The sequence below is a fragment of the Lutra lutra genome, chromosome 5 (genome assembly GCF_902655055.1).
Source record: "Lutra lutra chromosome 5, mLutLut1.2, whole genome shotgun sequence".
Taxonomy (NCBI): Eukaryota; Metazoa; Chordata; class Mammalia; order Carnivora; family Mustelidae; genus Lutra; species Lutra lutra.
Window position 1 is genome coordinate 34,813,129 of NC_062282.1, and position 22,055 is coordinate 34,835,183.

General features: G+C 42.0%; 1 protein-coding gene across 5 annotated transcripts in view; it reads right to left on the reverse strand.

The window, feature by feature from the left end:
- Positions 1 to 255: 255 nt before the first annotated feature.
- Positions 256 to 22,055, reverse strand: part of CCL28 (C-C motif chemokine ligand 28) — a 29,182-nt gene continuing 7,382 nt past the window's right edge. The window contains exons 1-4 of one of the 5 annotated variants that reach the window (XM_047730883.1): positions 18,241 to 18,420; positions 9,768 to 9,907; positions 6,251 to 6,377; positions 256 to 965 (exon numbers count right to left, since the gene is read on the reverse strand). In XM_047730883.1, coding sequence (XP_047586839.1) covers positions 773 to 965; positions 6,251 to 6,377; positions 9,768 to 9,786 — 339 coding nt within the window. In that variant the 5' untranslated portion in view covers positions 9,787 to 9,907; positions 18,241 to 18,420 and the 3' untranslated portion in view covers positions 256 to 772. Of the gene's footprint in view, positions 966 to 6,250; positions 6,378 to 9,767; positions 9,965 to 18,240; positions 18,421 to 18,601; positions 18,724 to 22,055 lie in introns of those variants that run through there. The other 4 variants (XM_047730882.1, XM_047730881.1, XM_047730879.1 and 1 more) reach the window with 4 other exon arrangements.

Below are 22,055 nucleotides of genomic sequence, written 5' to 3' on the forward strand. Positions count from 1 at the left end.
CCAGAATGTGGGACAGATTCTGCCCCAGACTCTCTTATAAAAAGTCTGTGCCGTGGGAAGAAAGAGAAGAAAAAAAGAAGATTTTCTTAGAATAAAAGTTGCTAATGTAATGTAACAATTAATTGCAGTATGTGAACCTTGATTGATTAAAAAACTATACAAAAATTATACTCTGGAAATAGTTGGGGAAAAATTAAATGTGGAATATATATATTTTGTATATATATATATTTAGTTATAAAACTGATAGTGTGATTATATACAAAAGGTCTTTATTCTTGGGGAATGTCGAGTTATAACATAAAAAAAGTATCACAACATCTGCAACTTATTGTCAAATGGTTTAGCAAAAAAATGTATTTATATATAAAATGTTTTATACACACATGCACTCAAAGAGAGAAAAGAGAGAAAATAAATGTGGCAAAATATTAACAATCACTAATCTACGTGAAAGGTACATAAGTGTTCATTGTGAAAATCTTTCAAACTTCTCTGTAGGTTTGCAAACCTTCATTATAAAAAAGTTGGAGAAATTAGATCTGTATGCTGCTCTTAAAATAGGATACAAAGAGAAGTACTATCTTTTCATTTCATTTTCAGATGAGCATATTATTGGCTACGTTTGCATCCTGCATAATTGTTCCTTTAAAATGTATAGTATGTTTTGCCCTGTTGACTCCCAATAAGGAACTTCCACGAGAGAAATTTACAAGCAACCATGGCCAAGTCCAGTTGAGGAACTGTCTGTGTAGGTTCATTTGCAAATGCCTTAATAAGGAGTTTTATGGCTGTGGACTTCTGGTTTCCCCTGATGTGCTCCTTTACTTTTCCTCTGGCCAGCATGTTTCTTCTTGTGGCAGATGTTGCCTTTGGCGTTTTTCTTGGCTGCTTGTTCTTTTATCCACTGCTTAATAACAGGACCGCGCGGGCTGACACAGATTCTTCTGCGCCTGACATGAAGGCTGCCATGGAGGGAAGATAAACAAAGTCACTGAAGGAAAGGCCAAGTAAAAACTTAGTGACTCAGACACAGTTCCCAATGAGAGACACGAGACTGGAATTCTTTTTTTTTTTAAAGATTTTATTTATTTATTTGACAGACAGAGATTACAAGTAGGCAGAGAGGCAGGCAGAGGGAGAGAGAGGAGAAAGCAGGCTCCCTGCTGAGCAGAGAGCCCGATGCGGGGCTCGATCCCAGGACTCTGGGATCATGACCTGAGCCGAAGGCAGAGGCTTTAACCCACTGAGCCACCCAGGCGCCCCACGAGACTGGAATTCTTAAGCCTCGGAGCCCACGAGGTTGAATCCTTACTTCCCCGTGGCCGGAGGTTCCTCAGACACAGCATGAAGAGGAGGAGAAGGGCGCCTGGGTGGCTCAGTCAGTTAAGCAACTGCCTTCAGCTAGGTCATGATCTCGGGGTCCTAGGACTAAGCCCCAAGTCAGGGTCCCTGCTTGGCGTGGAGCCTGCTTCTCCCTCTCCCTCTGCCTGCCCCCCTGCTTGTGCTCTCTCTCTGCCAAATAAATAAATAAAATCTTTAAAAAAAAGTGAGAGGGAGGAGGGGAGGAATGAGGGAAAGGAGAGAAACCAAGGGAAAACAATGGTATTTCCCGACCCAGAGCTTCGCCCAACAAACCCTACTCACACCTCACGGCCCATCTCATACATCTTTCCTCCACGCAGTTTTTCTAGATTGTCTCAGCTAAATGCCCTGTTTTCCCTTTGAGTCTCTCAGCATGACCTCTCCTCTGGGATTTAGCTTGTGCTGTCTTTTGTATGACTTTTTGTTTCAAACCTCCTTGTCCTGGGGTGTGATGCTCCTTGAAGGAGGAATGGTCTAGAATTGTCTTGAAAAAAGGCCTTGTTCAGAGTAGGAATTCTGTAATTAGTTATAGACATGAAGCGAAAATTGTTCAAAATTAAAACAGTCTGGTTTTGTTTTTAACAAAACAGTCAACTAAAATATTCTAGGTGTTGTAACATTTTAATATACTATGGATTCAAACCCCTTCTCAAATGTTTTCATGTTTTAAATTTTCACCTTGGGGTGAGAAAACCATAAAGCAGCCCCCACAATTTCTGGGAACTGGAAGAATTTCTTGTTACAAAAGATACTGTGACTTTTAATTTGCCCCCAGGTGCCATCCAGCTCTTACTAAATGTCACGATGCTGCTGGCTCTCCACAGACATTCTGTATCCGGATAAAACAAAGCCCCTGCCTGTTACTGGGGAAAAAACCCAGAAGGATACAGAGTAGGTTGCCATTTTTTCCAGATGACCCAAGAGGAATCATTCGCTAATGTGGGGACTCTTGGAATGAGGGGAAAACCTGGGGAAGGCCTCAGTGAGCTTAGGCATCATAAAGCCAGCAGGCGGGAATGTTAATTTGAAAGAAGTGAGGCTTCTTGAGAGGAGGACAGTGCATTCTCTGAGTGTATTACACTGAGAAGTCTCCCAAAGGGAAGCTGGTTGGTTTGCCAATGGCCGCTAGAGGAGAGCACCCAGCCATAGTGCTCAGAGGAGGAGGAAACAAAAAGGAGTTGAAGCTCCTATCATTCCCAAAGGCCAGCAAGAACCTGAGCAGACACCCAGCGAAGAAACGCTCCACTGACATCCAGTTAAGCCCACAGCATTAGCTGTGGGACTCCCTCAGTCCACGAGCAGCAAGGAGCTTCGGGGAGCGGCAGGGGCACTGGAGCTGAAGGTGAGCACTGGACAAGGGGGCGGGGGGCTCATGGAGAGGACCAGGGAGGTGGAGAGCCATAGGAAAACGGGCAACAGCTACCATGTAGGACCCTTTGCAAAAGCCTGCCCCATGGGGCCTCAAACTCTCAAGGAAATAAAAGGGGGAAAAAGCAGCTACCAGAACACAGCTCCCAAGTCCAAGGTTCTAGGATGTTTCCAAATCTTAAAGTTTCAAGACTGCTTAAACCTGCGCCTGTATCCCCGGTGTATGCCATCATCAGGATAAAAAGAGTTGAGGTCGTGTTGGACGAGGTAGCCTATCCCACAATCCCTCCTCCACCCCCCCACCCCCCACCCCACCCCCCACAACTCGACAGTATTCTGCTGGGCGCTGACCCAGCCTGTTGTGTATATCTTGGTGGAGACTTTGGACTCCAAGAAACCATAAGGCTGATCCCCTAATTCTTTTGCCCCTAAGAGAGTAGCTACAGATGGTCCACGGACCTACAGGCACAGCCCCGCCAGACATTAAACCTGTAATTGTTCCCTGAACCTGTTTTCTTTGCCCCTTCCCCTAAGCACAACAGCCCCTCAGCAATCACTTTTGAAAAAGTGCTCTAGCTTCCCAGATAACTTTATTTAATAACCCCAAGTTTTTTTCCCAACAGGTATCTGTGAACTTCAAAAACCTCAGTGCTCTGCCCAAGATAAACAACTCTGCACTGTGTTTATATTAAGAAATAGCCAGAAGCTCTTTAATGAAGTCATTGTAGAAGGGTTTAAACAAGCAAATTCCCCTCTCAGAGAACAAAAATGACAATGATCATCCACAGGGCGTGAAACAAAGGACCTATTTTAGGCCCAAAAGGAAAAGGAAAGAAATCTAGTGAGTTCACTATAAGCTCATTTATATCTGTTAGTTGAGATTAATAATACGTGCTTTTGGGGACTTATATTTCTAACACTTGCAATGTTTTCTGTATCTAAAATCTGTACTTGAATAAATTATTTTTATAATTGATTGATCTAAGTGATTGGCTTCATAGTTTCCCTTTAATTAAAATCAAGTGCTTTTTAAAATGAAGTCACTTTTTTAAAATCATATTTTCCCTTATCAAAATGAGAACATTTCTATTCCTATACCTTTTTTTTTCTGGAAATCCTGTTACCCCTGGCAACCCCTGCTAATTCCCAGGATCTGTTCTTACTCTTATATACAGAGAGAAACTTCTCTGTGTCTTTCCCCATACCTTCCTGGGAGTCCCATGGGATCCCTTACATGTTCAAAGGCCTCTATGGTCTGAGGTGATGTGTGCCAGTGAGGCAGAAGTGACAGCTGAGCATTTGGTGTTTCTGCGAGCAGCCAGAAAGGTAGGTATGTAGAGCCGATACAGGCACTGAGATGTTTCCAATTCTCCAGAGTACGTGGTCTATCCATGAACTGCCCACAGATACTCACTCTCAACTATTACCAGCACTATTTATTAAGATTAAGTAAAAGACTGTTAGAATCTTGGCCATGTACTAAGAGAGTTTTTCAGAGAAGTTGGGAACTTGAAGCACCCCTCTGAGGGTACCTCATTGGTAAGTGCTCCCTGGTTCCCAGTGATGAAACCACCTAAGCCAATGGACCCAGTGTGGTGACTGGAGCTGAGGAGAAGCGGAGAGTCCTCCTGCCACATAGATACTCATGCTCATTAACACTCTGAGCCAGAATTATCTTCCTCTGCAAATCTAACCTCAAGTGTGATTTGTTTTTTTAAGAGAGAGCATGTGAGCAGGGCGGGCGGGGGAGCAGAGAGAGAGGGAGAGAGAACCTCAAGCAGGCTCCACATTGATGTGGGGTTGGTCTCATGACCCTGAGATCATAATCTGAGCCAAAATCCAGTCAGACACTGAGCCACCCGCGGCTCCCCTCCCAAGTATGCTTTTTAAACTATATCCTATCTAAGATCCTTTTGTGGATCTTACAAAATCTGTGAACCTTCTCCCTTGAAAAAATGCTCATACATTCATACCCACAAATTTAAGGAGTTCACAGCCCCCCGACCTGAAGGAACTCTATCAATGAACATCTTACAAACTCTTCCTCTGAAATTTTAAGAATCTCGTCTTGGAGCCGTGTTTCTCAAAGTTGGGTGATAGTTGGATTCCTCTGAGAGGGAACAAAATATATCTTAGATCTCAGAGAACGGTCTGCAGGACTCAGTGAAGAGTCCTAGAGACTCTAGGAGGGCAGAGTCCCTTAGGTTACTGCTTCATCCCCCCGCACAGCCAAGGATAGAACGGTGCTTGGTACAGAAACGTTAATCAATAACTATTTGTTGAACTCACTGAATAAATAAAGAGGCTTCTCAGTGACTCAGGAACTCAGGCATAAGCACCGGGCTTATTTGTAGCCCCAAGAAGGGGATATACCCAGGGGCTCATTAGCATCCCCAGTGGCGTTAAAACCAGCACACCAGGGAGATGCTGGATATACTGTCCTCATGATCTGAAGGTGCCAGATACAATGAAGTTTGGGGAGAGCGTTTTATGGTGGGTCCCATCATCACTTCTGAGAGATCTCTGAAGTATATGGAGCTCTGAATGAGACCTGGTTCACAGCCCATCTCTGCCACTCTCTAGCTGTGCGTCACGAGGTTAACTATATACTCATTGGGCACAGCTTTATCTTGTGTGACATGGAGATAATTTACACCTTCCTCACAGCATTGTTGTCAGAATCCAGATTTATTACATACCAATGAATTTCAGATTTTAAAGTTTCTATGGGGACATGAAGAACACAGAAATCTAAAGTTGTTTTTTTTCTTTAAAGGTTTTGTTTATTTGAGAGAGAGCATGAGCTGGGGGAGGGATAGAGGGAGAAGTAGACTCCCTGCTGGGCAGGGAGCCCGATGTGGGACTTGGTCCCAGGACCCCGGGATCATGACCTGAGTCAAAGGCAGATGCTCAACCAACTGTGCCACCCAGGTGCCCCAGAAGTCGAAAGTGTTTGATAACTGAGCCAGAGGTAAGCTTGGAAAAGGTTCACCAGAAGACAACAGCCCAGAATCAAGAGCAAAGATGGGCATTTGGGCTTGATTGCAAGTGACAGGTACAGACATCTACTTCCGTTTGAACCTTGTATATATTCTTGATGAATTCAGGGAGTAAAAAATGACAGCAACCCATAAACTTGCCTGGAAAAAGCTACAGGTAAAGCCATAAAACAGAACAGAGACACCTTCCTTCTGTTTTGCTTTTTCACTCAGAATGTCCCTAGTTTTGTTTTGGAAAGTCACACACACTGTCCAATAACTGAAAGTATTGATCCTGAATTACAGCACAGCAGTGGGGGCCGCGGAGGCGAGCCTGGGGCTCTGGACACACCAGTCCCGGGAGACTGTGCTCACCTTGGGGAGCCTGAGGCTGGAATGGTGGAATATTTACTCTCCCCTCCCTCGTCTAAATGATTCTTTGTATGTTGCATATCAGACAAAGCCTTGCTAACCTACTGCTCATGAGCCAAGAAACGAACCCCAGACAGGTTTAGCCCTCCTGGCTGAAGAGCACTCACATGACAGCGGCCAAGTCACAGTCCCCATCAGCTCTCTGGATGCGACACAGATTCACTCTCTCTAGAAGCCTTCTCGAGATATGATGTGAAACCTCAGTGCAACAGCTGGAGGCAATGGGAAGTATGGCTAGAAGAAAAGAAAGAAAATGTTACATCTCACAGTTCGTAGGACAAGAGCCTAGACACTCCAGAAACAAATAATCCGGGGCTCCTGGGTGGCTCAGTTGGTGAAGCATCTGCTTTCGGTCAGGTCATGATCTTGGGGTCCTGGGATCGAGCCCCATGCTGGGCTCCCTGCTCAGCTCGGAGTCTGCTTGTTCCTCTCCCTCTGCTCCTCCCCAGCTTGTGTTTTCTCTCAAATAAATAAAATCTTTTTAAAAACCCCAATAATCCAATTTAAAAATGGGCAGAAGACAAGAACGGACATTTCTCTGAAGACATCTAGGTGGCCAACAGACACATGACAAGATGCTCAACATCACTCAAAACCACAAGGAAAGATCACCTCACACCTGTTCAGAATGGCTAAAATCAACAACACAAGAAACAACAGGTGTTGGTGAGGATGTGAAGAAAAAGGAACTCTTTTGCACTGTTGGTGGGAATGCAAACTGGTGCAGCCACTGTGGAAAACTGTATGGAGGGTCCTCAAAAAGAAAAAAATAGAACTCCCTTATGATCCAGTAATCACTCTGCAGGGTATTTACCCCCAAAATACAAAAACACTTATTCAAAGGGATTCATGCACCCCTATGTTTATAGCAGCATTATTTACAATAGCCAAACTATGGAAGCCACCCAAGTGTCCTTCAATAGACGAATGGATAAAGAAGATGTGTATTCCACACACGTGGAATATTACTCAGTCATCAAAAAGAATGAAATACCACAGGATTTCACTCATATGTGGAATTTAAGAAACAAAACAAATGGAAAAGAAAGAGAAGGGAAGGAAAGGAAAGGAAAGGAAAAAAAGGAAAAGAAAGGAAGAAGGAAGGAAGGAAGGAAGGGAGGCAAGCCAAGAAACAGACTCTTGACTATAGAGAACAAACTGATGGTTATCAGAGGGGAGGTGGGTGGGGGATAGGTTAACAGGTGATGGAGATGAAGGAGGGCACTTGTGATGAGCACTGGGTGTTGTATGGAAGTGCTGAATCACTTATTGTACACAGTGGAACTATACTGGAATTTAAAAACAAAAACAACAATAAAACTAATGGCCTTTCTTCCTTTTTTATTTTACATTTAAATTCAACTAATTAACATACAGTAAGTATATTATTAGCTATAGAGGTAGAGTTCACTGATTCATCAGTTGTATATAACACCCAGGGCTCATTATATCTTGTCTGGCTCTCAGATTCCAGAGAAACAGAATGCCAATCCACTCAAGCAAAGGGAAGACACTGACGGTTTTGTGAATGCAAACCTGGGACAGGACATGTTCCTTCCTTCCAGAACTTACATTGTATTTGGGGAAGATAAAACATTAAGTATAGGGAAGAGATGAAAAATAGCTCCAGACAACAATGCTAGTAGATTGAAGACTGACTTGATTAGAGATGAAAGAAGTGAGTGTCCCACCCAGTTGAGAAGAGAAGGACCACATGGGCCCCTGGAGCAGGTTTAGGTTTCCTACCAAGGAAGGACTTGGATGAATCTTTAAGGATTTGGACGGGTGGAGAAAAATGAAGACAACTTGTCAAAACTAAAGGAAGTGTGTGGTCAAGAATTCTGAGACAGGAATGCCCGTATGCATTGAGGGCATGGAGAAAATCAACCACTTCGTCTGAACTGAGTAGTTAGGAAGGTGAGTGACGGAAGATATGGTTCAAAAGATAGACAGAGATCACACTACTGAGGCCCTGAATGTATGTCTAAGGAGGACACATACGGAACCAAACGCTTAGGATACAATCCTCCTGGCCCACTCCACTGTACTTCTGGAATTCTGTCCTTCCAAAAGGCTCCCACAAGTCTTACAGACAGGTACACAGCTGTTCACTACAGCAAAATATTAGAGCCCACCTAAATGTTTACCAATATAATAGTAGATCCAAATGGAATAAAGGATGATGTATTTATGTACATATACACTAAGGTAAATGAATGTGGAATTTAAGAAACATAATTTATTGTTTAATTTATAAGAAACACAATTTACTGTTAAGTGAGAAAAGCAAGTTTCAGTCCAAGAACTGTAAATGATCCCACTTATATAAAAAGAATGTGTCAGATACACAGAGGGAAAAATTATGGAAATATATATGCCCAAATTTATAAGCAAGGACTATTTCTAGACAGGGGGCAAATTTTCAACAAGCATGCAATATTTCTGAGTAGGGAAGACAGGGTTGGCATCAGAGGACATGAAGTTGGACTCAGTTTTAAAAGACGAGTAAAAATTCACCTGATTGAGAGGAAATGGAACATTCCAAGAAGGAACTGCGTGTCCAGAATACCGGGGTAGAAGAGAAAGAATGCTTTTCTCAGTTGTCTATCTAGAGTCAAACTCCGAGAAGAACCTGGTGTCTTCTGAGTCTTCTGAGACTTCTGAGACTCAATGCTTTGAGTCTCAGAAATGCCTGAGTCTCAGAGAAAATGCCCGAGGCTCAGAGCCTCAAGAAGGATCTGTAAAAAATTAGCCGGAGCTCTTTCCCTCCAGGAAGAAAGACTTTTACCTTCTTCTCCTGTGCCATCATGGGTCCTGAATAGCCCAATGCTGCCATATTTAGAACAGAATCTCAGCTTGCGATATAGATCAGTAACAACTTAGCATCAGCTCAATATATGTTTTTTTAATTCTTGGGAAATTAAAATACATATACAATCCCCATATATATACACACATACACAAATAAAATATATACATAATCCCCACATATATTAATTATATTTACATAAATCCATTCACCAAAAAAAGAGTGTCTTCAATAACTTTTATTTTTTAAATTCCTTTAAAGATTTATTTGAAAGAGAGCGAGAGAAAGCACATACACACAAGTAGATGGAGGGGCAGAGGGAAAAGGAGAGGGGAAGCAGATTCTACACTGAGCTCAGAGCCCGACTCAGGGCTTGGCTTGATTCCAGGAGCCTGAGATCATGACCTGAGCCAAAACCAAGAGACCAGCATTCAACTACTGAGCCACCCAGATGCCCCTAGATAATTTTTATTTTTATTGTTTTAAGATTTTATTTCTTTGAGAGAGAGAGAGAAAGCATAAGCCAGGGGGAGGAGAAGCAGGAAGAGAAGCAGACCTCCTGCTACAAGGGAGCCTGATGGCGGGGGGACTCCATCCCAGGACCCAGGGATCATGACCTAAGCCAAAACAGATGCGGAACCAACTGAGTCACCCAGGTGCCCCTCAATAACCCTTAAACCACTAATTTTAATTAATATAGTTGAAATATATGCGCGTAAGTGATTAAGAGGGTTAATGGTCCTGCTCAGTCTCACTCCTGTTTTAATTTAGCTGTCATGCAAGTCTGCAGTAGCCCAAACAAGGAAGATGTTTACCTTTCCCACTGCAAGCCATGTCATGCCACAAGGATCCACCTCTTTCCTCTCAATCTAGACCCAGTAAGGAGCTTTTCATTTTGTTATGCGTGTGACGAATGTGCAGAGAGGAACACCCAAGCACTGAACAACCAGATTCACTGGACTAGGAAAAGCAAACATGTACTGAGTGTCCACGCTGTGCCCAGTCCTGAATCCTGCATGAGAAACGTTGAAATAAACAAGGCATAGTTTCTGTCCTTGTGATATTTTAGAGTCCAGTGGGAGGCAGGGAGGTAAACAAATAATCACAACACAGCAAAACACATGTTCACAGACTGATGGTCAAAGTGGAACGGGCTTACAAGGCGAAAGAAGCCAGATTCAAAAGGCCACATATTGTAGGATTCCATTTATAGGAAATGTCAGGATGGGCAAATCCACACAGAAAGTAGATTAGTTATTGCCAGGGTGGGGGTAGGCAGAATTGGGGAGTGACTGCTAACTGGAGAGTAGTGATGGTCGTACAAATCTGTGAATATACTAAAAACCACTGAATTACACACTTTAAAATGGTGAATTTTATGGTATGTGAATTATATTTCCATTTTTTAAGTGCTATAGGAGAACAAAACATTGGTTGTCCTTACACTTATTAATGCATTCATTTCCTAAGACCAATTACTTCTTTAGCAATGCTGTGCTGCCTTTTCTCCAAGTCAAACTATTTTAATATCCCAAGCAAAGTTTTGGGTTTATTCATGTATCCATCCATTCACTCATCATCTTACTATGTAAGGATTACTCCATGAATTCTTACAGAGTGATCGCTCTCTCTCTATATATATTTTTTTCTTATAAATTCGTACATAGTGAATCACTATGCTAGACCCTGGGAGTAGAGAGATGAAGAGTTTCTAGCCTCAGAGAGCTAATACTCAGATCACTGCTATTAGTTTTGACCCAAGCAGCTGTAAAATATGAAATGGACTTTCAGGGCGCCTGGGTGGCTCAGTGGGTTAAGCCACTGCCTTCGGCTCAGGTCATGATCTCAGGGTCCTGGGATCGAGTCCCGAATCGGGCTCTCCACTCAGCAGGGAGCCTGCTTCCCTCTCTCTCTCTCTCTGCCTGCCTCTCCGTCTACTTGTGATCTCTGTCAAATAAATAAATAAAATCTTAAAAAATATTAAAAAAAAAAAAAAAGAAATGGACTTTCAGAAGCACTGTGGGAATTAAGAATCATAGGCAAGCACGTGTGATCCGGAATTTGAGTTATCTGAGTGGTGACATCAATTCAAGGAATAGTTTTAAGCCAGAAAAGCACCCAGAACCTTTATGCATTTACTAAGCTGGATTACATTTCTTATATATCAAGGTAGGACGGGCACACCTGGAGATCACATAAACTACAACAGATTAACTATGGAAAGGTAAGAGGCAGGCCAGATTTACTGCGTGTTGGCAGAAGTGACTGGTGCCCTCCAGAGGCAGCGGGAAATGTAAAACACCAAGAGAGATGGAATCCTTTGAAGAGTGTTCAGAAGGTCAGGCAACTAAAACCGTTATCAGGGGAGTTCAGGCCAGGGCAATGTTAAGATTCTTCTGGAGAACACAGCCCCCTACAGGTTTTGTATTCGGCCTCCTGCCGGAATATTTCCATTTCAAAGAGTGGATAGGAATTTCCTCTATCTCGCTGATCCGGAATTTCCAGATAGGAAAGATTTAGAAATGACAGTAAGGTTGAAAAAAGGGATCCGGTGACCTTTCTTCCGCATTTAAATAGCTTTAATTCAATTGATACAGTTACTTGGTTGGGAAAGCAAGCTGAGAAGAGATTAGAAAGCTAAGCCTTCCCAAAACACCACGCTGGTCCACTGCTGCATAAAGCAAGGAATCCCATGGTAAAGAACCTGCTTTTGTTCCCAAACCGGACTTTACACAGACACAGACCTGTCTCAGGGAGTAGGGGTTCCCTGAGGGAAACATGGGAAGAAAATTTTTGCAAATAAGTAAGAAGTCTTGCCGACTGGGCTCAATAAAACCACAGGGCCCAGAAGTGTGAATGAGCAATGGTCTCAGGTTTACTGTGAGGCTTTTACCACTCCCCTCCACCCCCTTTCCTGACTGCCCCAGACATGCCCCTTTGCTTTGGAAAGGTCACTCCACAGTGTGTTGGCCCCACCTGGGAATCTCTCTGGAAAGGTGACTTATGAAAACAGCAGGTGCACTTCCCTGCTGGCCTGAGGTCATTCCTCTGGGGAAAGGGGACAACCACCAGGGGGAAAGCAGTGGGTCAACAGCAGCTGTCCAACAGGGGCACCATAAACCTGCAGGTAGGGGCACTGGTTACTTGAGAGCTCAGCCTCCCGAACGTATTGTTACAGGATTTCCTTTTCCTTCACTGCCCACAGTTCTTGGTCACGCTGCTTCGAAGAATGAAGAGGTAGACCAGATGAAGAGCAGTGGGCAGCAAAGCAGTTTATTGAGTGATAGTACGAAGCTCCCCAAGAGAGAGGAGACCTGAGAGGGTTGCCACCAGAGTTTCTAAGTCTAGGGGTTCTTACGGGCTTGTTGGTGGGCTGTTCTAATCTGATTTACCCTCCACACACCTGCCATCTAACCAGGTCTTTGTCATCTCTCTATCATATGGGAAAGGGTGGAAGGCTCCTTCCAGGGTGGTATAAAATCCTTTTCAGAGCGGTTTCCTCTTCGGGTGGGGGCCCCTTGTCCCTGCCTGTCTGCCTTCTAACTATCCTTCATTACTATCAGACCACCTGTCTCAGACTCCTAGAGGGAAAGGACCCTTCTCTATGACCCACGATTTGAGAATTATCAAGAATATCTGTATTGGGGATCCTGGGAAAACACCTATAATGACTGACTAGGGAAGGCCAGGACTCAGAACATCATAATTTCTATTCACTGGCCAGTGAAGCCTGGACCATACAGTCTCCATGGGTAGCATCTGATGTGTGTATTCAGTGAACTGAAGTCAATGTTTGAATCTTTTTTTTTTCTTTTTTTTTTTTAAGAGAGAGAGCATGAGCGAGGTGGGTGGGAGCAGAGGGAGAGGGAGAGAGGATGTCTTAAGCCCATTCCATGCTCAGTGCGGAGCCTGATGCAGGGCTCGATCCCACCACCTTGAGATTATGACCTGAGCCAAAATCAAGAATCAAATGTTTAACTGACTGAACCACCTACGCACCCCTGTATCATCTTTCAAATATTTTGTAGACTGTCCAGATCTTTGCCCCATTACTAAAGACGATCTGCAACTGTTACTACATAAGAAGTGAGAAAACAAAAGTAAGAGGAAAACACTTCTGAGAGAAGGCAGAATGTGGCAAGGGCTCTATGAGAAAGAATCAGTGTCTGGAACATTAAGAGGCAGAAGAGATAAATTATAGCAGGGATCCACGTACATCTTCATCAAAGAGGTGGATTTGAGCTGGGAACTTGGAAGATGGAGACTTTGAATAGGGCCATAAATGTGGATGAGAATGGATATAAAGGCACAAAAGTGGGAAAAGACAGAATTTATGCACATTTTGTGGGGATTATAGAATATTATGAGTCCAAGTTGTAAGAGGAAGATACAAAAAGTGTGCTGGGACCACAATACCTTACACCTTCTGCCAAAAACACAAGCTCAGTAACATCTATGGAAATATTTCTAACATCATCATTTACTTAAACAATTTTCTGTAGAAATCTAAGTGTGGAGGGATAACTAATAACACTTCATTTATTTTCCCTTGCTTGCAAAATAACACCTAGGAAAGTATAAAGGATACAACACCTATATATGCACCATCCAAATTTTACCAATTTTAATCCTTTTCCACGTTTGCTGTCAGTCTTACCTTTAAGAAATATGTTTTCAATACTTTCCTGTGACTGTTAACAAGCACGGCTGCAATTAATACCCTAATGATAATAAGAGGTTACATTTGTTGGATGCTTACTCTGGACCATCCACTGCCATATGCGAAGTCATTCATTCACAGCAACTCCATGCTGAAAGTACTCTATTTATCCCCACCTCACAGATGGGTTATTAATAAGAAGAAACATTACATAACTCTCTCCAGATTAAAGGGCAGGACAAGAAATGGTGGGGCTGGGATTGGAAGCCAGAGACCACTTTTTTAAAACTACTAAGCTAAGCTTTGCTTGGTCTTCTATGTCTCCTCCAGAACTGTATGAGAAATTATCTAAGGCAGTGGTTCTCGAAATTAAATGTGCATGAGAATCATCTGGAGGACTTTTTAAACCCAACTGCTATGGGGCAGCTGGGTGGCTCGGTCGGTTAAACATCTGCCTCCAGCTCAAGTCTTGATCCCAGGGTCCCTCTCAGTGGGGAGTCTGCTCTCCCCTGCGTGCACTCATGTGCCGTCAAATAAATAAAATCTTTTAAAAAAATAAAATAAAACAAACCCAATTGCCGTCAATCCTTCCCCAACTTTAGGTTTCTGATTCAGCACATCTGGGATGAAGCCTGAAAATGCACACATCTAACAACTCCCCAGGTGATGCTGATTCTGCCAGTTCTGGACCACACTTGGAGAGCCACTGCTCTAGAAGAACAGACCTATGCATGGAATCGCTAGGTTGTAGGATATACTTATTTTGGCAGCACATACACTAAAATCAGAAGGCTTGAGAGAGGAAATGTGCACCTTCTCCTGTATGTGATATGGGCAAATTGCTCTCGAAGTGATGATACCCATTTACACTCCCACCGGCAGTGGATTCAAGTTCCATTTCTGTACATTCTCCACAACACTTCATAATATCACTTTAAAATTTTGCCGATCTGGGGGGATTGAAATGATATTGCAACGTGGCCTAAACTTACCATTTCTATATGAGTGAATGGCTATTAAATTAACTCTTTAAATTGCTAAATCCTATTCTACCAGCTTTTTTGTTTATTTTTTACAGTTTGTTCCCTCCCCCAACTACTTATTTAAAGGAATTCATAAAATATCTTGGATTCCAATCTTTTTTTATTAGAAACTGTTCTTTTCCACTTGGTAGCTCATCTCTTAACTATGTTTAAAGTTTTTCTTTACAGTTCGCTATTATATCATATTTAGCAAATCCTTGTCTAGCCAGAAGTCATAAAAATAACATTTTGTTTTAAAAGCTTTGCTTTTTAGCAACGGAGTTTGTCCGTTCTCGCCACAGAGCCCAATTCACCAGGCCTGAGGTTCCATGCTGAGGCTTGAGGCTAAAGTTCCACCCAGGGTGAATCCTTCCTTAATTAAAGTTGCCTCCTGGACAATTTCCCCCTGCAAACATATCTTAGGGTGGCCAGTTGAGGACCTGGGACCTGGCATCAGATCCCATCATCAAATCTCAACAGGCTTCCCCCAGGCGCCCTATACTTCCTTATGGAGTGTTTACCTCCTTATAGAGTCTTCATTGTTTTGGTTTATAGATCTATTTCCTTTGCGCGAATCTACACTCCTTGATTGAAAGGACGGTGCTTTATCCATCTTCATATCCTTGGTGTCCAGGACATAATTGGTGTTCAGTTAGTATTTTGAAATTAAAAAAAAAAAAAAAGCTTTGTCTTTTACACCCAGAATTTATGCTGTTTATGTTGTTAGCCAGAAAAGGAACTGTCTGCATAAGGATAACCAAAATCTCAGAACCATAAAGGCAAATAAAAATTATTTCTCCATTTATAAAGGACAAAGAGACCATTTTCCCCTTCCCTTCTCTCTTAGGAATGTTTCCTTAGAGACACTGTGAAAATCTGAGTCCTTATCCTAACCTTTGCAACAGAGGCAAATTTCCCTAAGGATTAAACCCAGTCTCCAGTTGTTATACTACAGCTATATATCTAAGGTCACTGCCAACCAAAGAACCTCTAGATATGTAAAAACATGCCTCTGGAATTAGCTCAGGGTCTCTCACAGGAGGTACGGGGACTGCCAAAGTTGCAAACCTCTGTTTTTCTGAAGAGGTGTTATTCTTGCTTCTTGTTTCCTGTATAAAATATGTGCGATTCTGTCCTAACTTCAGATTCACTTTCAAAGGGCTTGTAAATCTGCTAATGCTCACTCAATAATATATTGTGTTCTCTTGTCTATATCAGTAGAGGGATCTTCTGTTGGCCGGAGAGCTTCCTTTTCACAGTTGAACTGCCCAGTCTCACGGATACCGTAGACACTTCTTAAGTCTTCGTGTTCCCATATATGCATAGGGCTGTTTCTAAACTTTCTCTGGATTCATTGCTCTATTCACCACTGTCTCAATTGAAAGGACTTTTTAATCCTAATACCCAACACAATTAAGTGTCCATACCCAACTTATTCTTCAAAACTGTCTTGACTGTTCTTGGCCCTTTACTATTCTTATAAATATTAGAATCTGCTCTTTAAGTTCTACAAAAATCTTTGAAATTTTGGTTAGAATTGTGAATTTATTAATTATTTTGGAAGACCGGACAACTGAAAAATATTTTCCCCATCCGTAAGTGTGGAATTATCTCTCCAGTTATTCAAGGTTTCTTTGATGTCCTTCAGACTTTTATGAAGAAAATAATATTGTCATATATCTTATCTTAGATCTATTCCTAGGTACCTTATAGGTTTTGTGCTATTGTTAATGGTCTTTTGAAAAATTACTTTTTCTAATTAGTTATTTTTGATGTGTAGAAATGCTATGGATTGTTTTATATTGATCTTGTATCCAGCAACTTTGCTGAACTTTTTTTAGGTATAATAGTTCAGAGCTGATATTCTTTGGTTTTTCTGGTAAACAGATGTTTTTATTTCTTCCTTCTCAACTTCTTTATAGCGATGAAAGGATTTTCTCCTTTACTTTTTAAAATTTTTTTTAAAAATGTAAGGTAATCTCTACACCCAATATGGGACTTGAACTCACAACTCCAAGATTAAGAGTCACATGCTCTACGAACTGAGCCAGCCAGGAAATCCAAGGCTTTCCTCCTTTAATTCATTACTTTGCTAGATACTTAGAACAGTGCTTAGCCCATGGTAAACTCAATACACAAATTTTAAATTACTATGATGGATTAATCTATTTTCTTCCTTGCCCTCCTGGGCTAAAACAAAGTTGATTATAATGTACTAAATTTTATATGATTCTGAGTTTGATCTGCTATTTATTTAAAATTCTGCATTTATTTTCATAAACAAGAGTAGCCCATACTTTTATCCCCTGATGTCAATCTTGAATGTTTTGGTATTAAGGTTATATTTATCTCAACAATGCACTGGGTAGCTTTTCTGTTATTCTATATTTGAAGAGTCAGTATAAGGTGAGGATTCTGTTCCTCCACTGCTTCCTAAAACCTCTGAAATCATCTAGGCCTGGTGTCTATTTGAGAGAAACATGTTCAACTCTGATTTAATTTCCTTAATAGTTATGTGCTTTTCTGGGGGGTTTCCTGTATCTTCTCCAATCAATCTTGGTATCTTAGTTTTCTAAGAAGCTGCCCATTTCATCTACAATTTCTAATTTATTTTCACTGAAGGCATTCAGAAAACTCCACCTCCCCAGAAATGCCACTCTGGCATATTGATTTTAAGTTTAAAAACTTAACTTAAAAAAACAGCAATGCAAAAAGGGCATTCTAAGTTTCCTAAAAGCAGGAGATAAAACTCCCAAGTAAAAGGTGCCCTCCTCCCACGTGGAGGAAGAAAGACACTTTTATCACCAGAGGGCGGCACTCCACCCCTCTCAGCGTAGTGAGATAGTGTCACTTCACTCCAGGGGGAAGAAGCTGAGGCCAAGGGAAATCTGTACAAACCAACCCTGTTAAACTAACTTTTATCTCCCTGGTCACTTTCATGATTAACGACCCTAGGCCATGTCCCATCGTCTGTTACTTTTTCACAATTTATCACTCCGTCTAACTTTGTAATTGTTGACTCAACCTGCTCCATTGGATCTTATTTTCCTTATGAAGGCTCCCATGCCACCTAAAACTTACATAGATTTGTATGCTTTACCCCTTTTAATGTCTTGTTTAGGGGCCACAGTCAACAACCTAGAAAGGAAGAAAGAAAGGGTTTTTTTCCTCCCCTACATCACAAAGTTGCATAGCATTATCTGCAGTTAGGGCTTGCTTTTATTTATTTATTTTTTTTTTTTGTAATTCTTAACAGTGTTTGCAGAGAAGGTTCCTGTGCAAAGTAACCACTTAAAGTCTGGGTCTAAATAATATACAAACTATTTATAAACTTACAAATGTAATTTGTTTTGAAACTAAGAACTATTCGATTCATAGGTTAAGGGAAAAAAAATCACCCAATACTTAATTTGAAAAGTGGAAGTACTACTTATTACAAGGGGTGAGATAGAAACTTAGCTTAAGTTCATTTATTTAAAACACACGCACGAAAAATAAACGTTCTACCCAAGAACCTGCAAAAAAAAATCACGAAACTAAACCAAACCAAAGATGGGGAAAAGACAAAAGCACGACGTCGCGGCGCTTTACTGCTGTCGTGCTCACGTGTCTGCGGTCATGGCGGCCGTGGAGTAGGAAAGGCAGGAAGCGGAAGACTTGGTGCTGGAACCCGAGCCCAGGCCGGAGCCCAGGGCAGAAAGGCTGCAACGAGAAGCGGACGGCGTTTCCCTTAATACACTAGGGCTACGTCCCGCCTCTCTTCCGACCTATGCGCGTGCGCAATGGGCCTGCCGCACCTGGCGAAGTCCCGCGGCTTTTCCGTTAGCCCGTGAGTGGCGCGCGGCGCGCGGAGAGGACGATGACCTAGAAACGGCCCAAGCGGAATGAGGAATACGCCCAGGGGAGGGGCCCCGGTCGCCCGCAGGCGCTTGCCACTTCCGGGAAGGCCGGGAGGAAGTGCACGCACCTGCTCTGGGTGGCGTGGGACTTCCCCAGGCCTCTTCCGAGTCCAGTCTCTGCCCGGACGTCCTAGGGACAGCGCGGAGGGCCGAACACGGCCTGGCCTCCCGCCGCCTGCCCGTCATAGAGCTGCGGGGAGAATTTAGTTTTTTTGATTGATCAGTGTCTGATTCGAGTATATTAAAAATCTAACACTATTGTCGAGATTATGTCAGATTTTTTGGTTACGATTTTGCAATATATCACTTGGGGTTATATTTTCTGAGGCACACAAGTACCCTTCTGTCCACAGCCGGGATCGGAGTGAGGCACTAGCCTCAGGGGCAATTTTTTTTTTTTAAGATTTATTTAAGAGAGAGACAGCACCTGAGAGAGAGGATGAGCTGGGCGGAGGGGCAGAGGGAAGAGGGAGAAGCCGACTCCCCATTGAGCAGGGAGACCATTGGCGGGATCCCAGGACCTCAGGATCCTGACCTGAACCGAAGGCAGACAACCAACGGAGCCACCCAGGTGCAGCAGGCGCAAAATATGAGTGCCCCCAAAACTCAGTAATTGAGATTAAATAATATTTTTAGACAATTTTTTTAAAAATAAAAGTTTATACAGAAAAAGTCTTTGATGCGGGGCGCCTGGGTGGCTCAGTGGGTTAAAGCCTCTGCCTTCCGCTCAGGTCAGGATCCCAGAGTCCTCGGATCAAGCCCCGAGTCGGGCTCTCTGCTCAGCAGGGAGCCTGCTTCCTCCTCTTTCTCTGCTTGCCTCTCTGCCTACTTGTGATCTCTGTCTGCCAAATAAATAAATAAAATCTTAAAAAAAAAAAGACTCTTTAAAAAAAAATCTTTGATGAATAAAATACAGTGGACCCTTGAACAACATGGGTTTAGACTGTGTGGGTCCACTTGTGAGGGATTTCTTTTTGATAAATACAGTGCCCTAGATGTATTTTCCTCATGATTTTAATATTTTCTTTATCTTACTTTAAGAACATAGTATATAATACACGTAACATACAAAATATGTATCAGCTGTGTATGTTATTGGTAAAGCTTTCATTCAATGATAGACTCCTAGTAAAGTTTTGGGGAGTCAGGTGGGGATTTTCCACTAGGGTGTGGTGACATGGGGGCCCCTAACCTTGGGATGTTCAGGGATCAACCTTACTACAATTTTAAATAAAAACGAAATTGGACCCTGCACTTGCATGACAGTCTTATAGGTACCTTCTTGGTGAACTGATACTCTTTATCCTCCTGTAACATTCCTTTAGTCCTGTTGCAAGTTTTTGCCTAAATTATGCTTTTCTGATATTAATGTTGTGACACTAACCTTGTGGTTAAATTTACTTATACACCTTATTTTGTTTTCTTTTTATCATTTTCCCCGTTTCCTTCATTGGACTGATAAGTTTTCTACATTTCCTTTATTTTGTTTTATTTTTTACTGAAAATTTAGCCTAGATTATGTCGAAGAACTCCCTTGGAAAAATAGCAACACCATCTCACAAACGTTTTTGAGTTTGAATCATTTGAGTAAATTTATCATTTTACTAATGAAAGTGATTGCAAGGTCAATAAAATTCCATAAGCATTTGTGGAGTGCCTACCTTGTGTCTCTCATTGTTCTAGGCACTAAATACACAAAAATTAGTCAAAGTACCTGCCCTCAGGATGCTTCCAATAGCAGATGTTTGTCTAACATTATCTTTCCGGTCCTCCTGGCTGCATGTAACATTGGAACCCATTCCTTCCTGGGAATTTTCCATATCCCTGGTTGACAAGATACTAATCTCTCCTAATATTCCTAATACTGAGAAATTACATTCTCTGCTCTTGAACTCCTCCTCCTTTGCCCTCTCCTCAATAGTTAGCAGTCCTCAAAGTTCCACCTTGACACTCCACTCTTCTTTCCACTCACATCTTCTCATACTTTGAATTACTACCTGTGTCAGTAACTTGAAAATATCTTTGTCTACTCTAGCCTCTACCCCAATAATCCTGACATATATTCAACTGCTGTTGAACATACACTTGAAATATTCCACAGGCTCCCCAAACTTAACTGAAGGCATTATTTCTTACCACTGAAAATCTGTTCCTTTCCTTTTCTCATCTAATTTAATGGTCATTTACAGCTACCCAGAAACCCATGTGTCATTCCATCCTCCTTCTGTACTCCCCACAGCCAGTCACAAACTCCTGTACGTTTTACTCTAACATTTCTCAGATTTGTCTCCCCCCTTTCCATCCCTGTTAACCAATGACCAAGTTCAAGATGTCATTAATTATCTCCTTTTTCCTAGTCTTGCTGTTTTCTTATGTGAATCTGTGGTCCCACAACATCCTGTGCTTTCCTGTCATTGCCATATATAAAATTAAGAGTTTATGACTGTGTCTTTAGACTGTGAGCACCCACAGTATATATTTGTACCACACCACCTAGCACAGTACCTGGTATTCATGCTAAATAAATGTCTCCTAAGTGGAACTAAGCTCTTCTGTCTTAATTTCATTGTATCTTGTTTTAAGCCTTTTAATACTATTAAAATAATTTTCCTTTTTTTTAAAGGAGATAAGATTATCTGTATTTGATCAAGGTCTTAGGTCCCAAATGTCCTTAAATTACACATGCTTTTCAGAAACATTATCCCTCCACTGTCTCTTAAGGATTAGGGGTCAACTAAATATGATAAATCATTTGTCCATTATATTTGATAATTTAAAGATATTAGTATCTCATTAAAGTATTACTCTTTGACGAACGTAGTGATCCGAAGGGGCACATGCACCCGAATGTTTATAGCAGCAATGTCTACAATAGCCAAACTATGGAAAGAACCTAGATGTCCATCTACAGACGAATGGATAAAGAAGATGTGGTATATATACACAATGGAATACTATGCAGCCATCAAAAGAAATGAAATCTTGCCATTTGCGATGACGTGGATGGAACTAGAGGGTATCATGCTTAGCGAAATAAGTCAATCAGAGAAAGACAACTATCATATGATCTCCCTGATATGAGGGAGAGGAGATGCAACATGGGGGGTTAAGGGGGTAGGAGAAGAGTAAATGAAACAAGATGGGATTGGGAGGGAGACAAACCATAAGTGACTCTTAATCTCACAAAACAAACTGAGGGTTGATGGGGGGAGGGTGGTTGGGGGGGGTGGGATTATGGACATTGGGGAGGGTATGTGCTATGGTGAGTGCTGTGAAGTGTGTAAACCTGGCGATTCACAGACCTGTACCCCTGGGGATAAAAATATATTATATGTTTATAAAAAATAAAATTTATTTAAAAAAGTATTACTGTTTGAGAAAGACCATTATTATATGATCTCTCTGATAGAAGGAATTTAAGAGGCACGGTGAGGGGGTCGTGGGGGAAGCAAGGGAAAACATGAAACAAAATGAGACAGGGGAGGGAGACAAACCATAAGAGACTCTTAATCTCGGGAAACA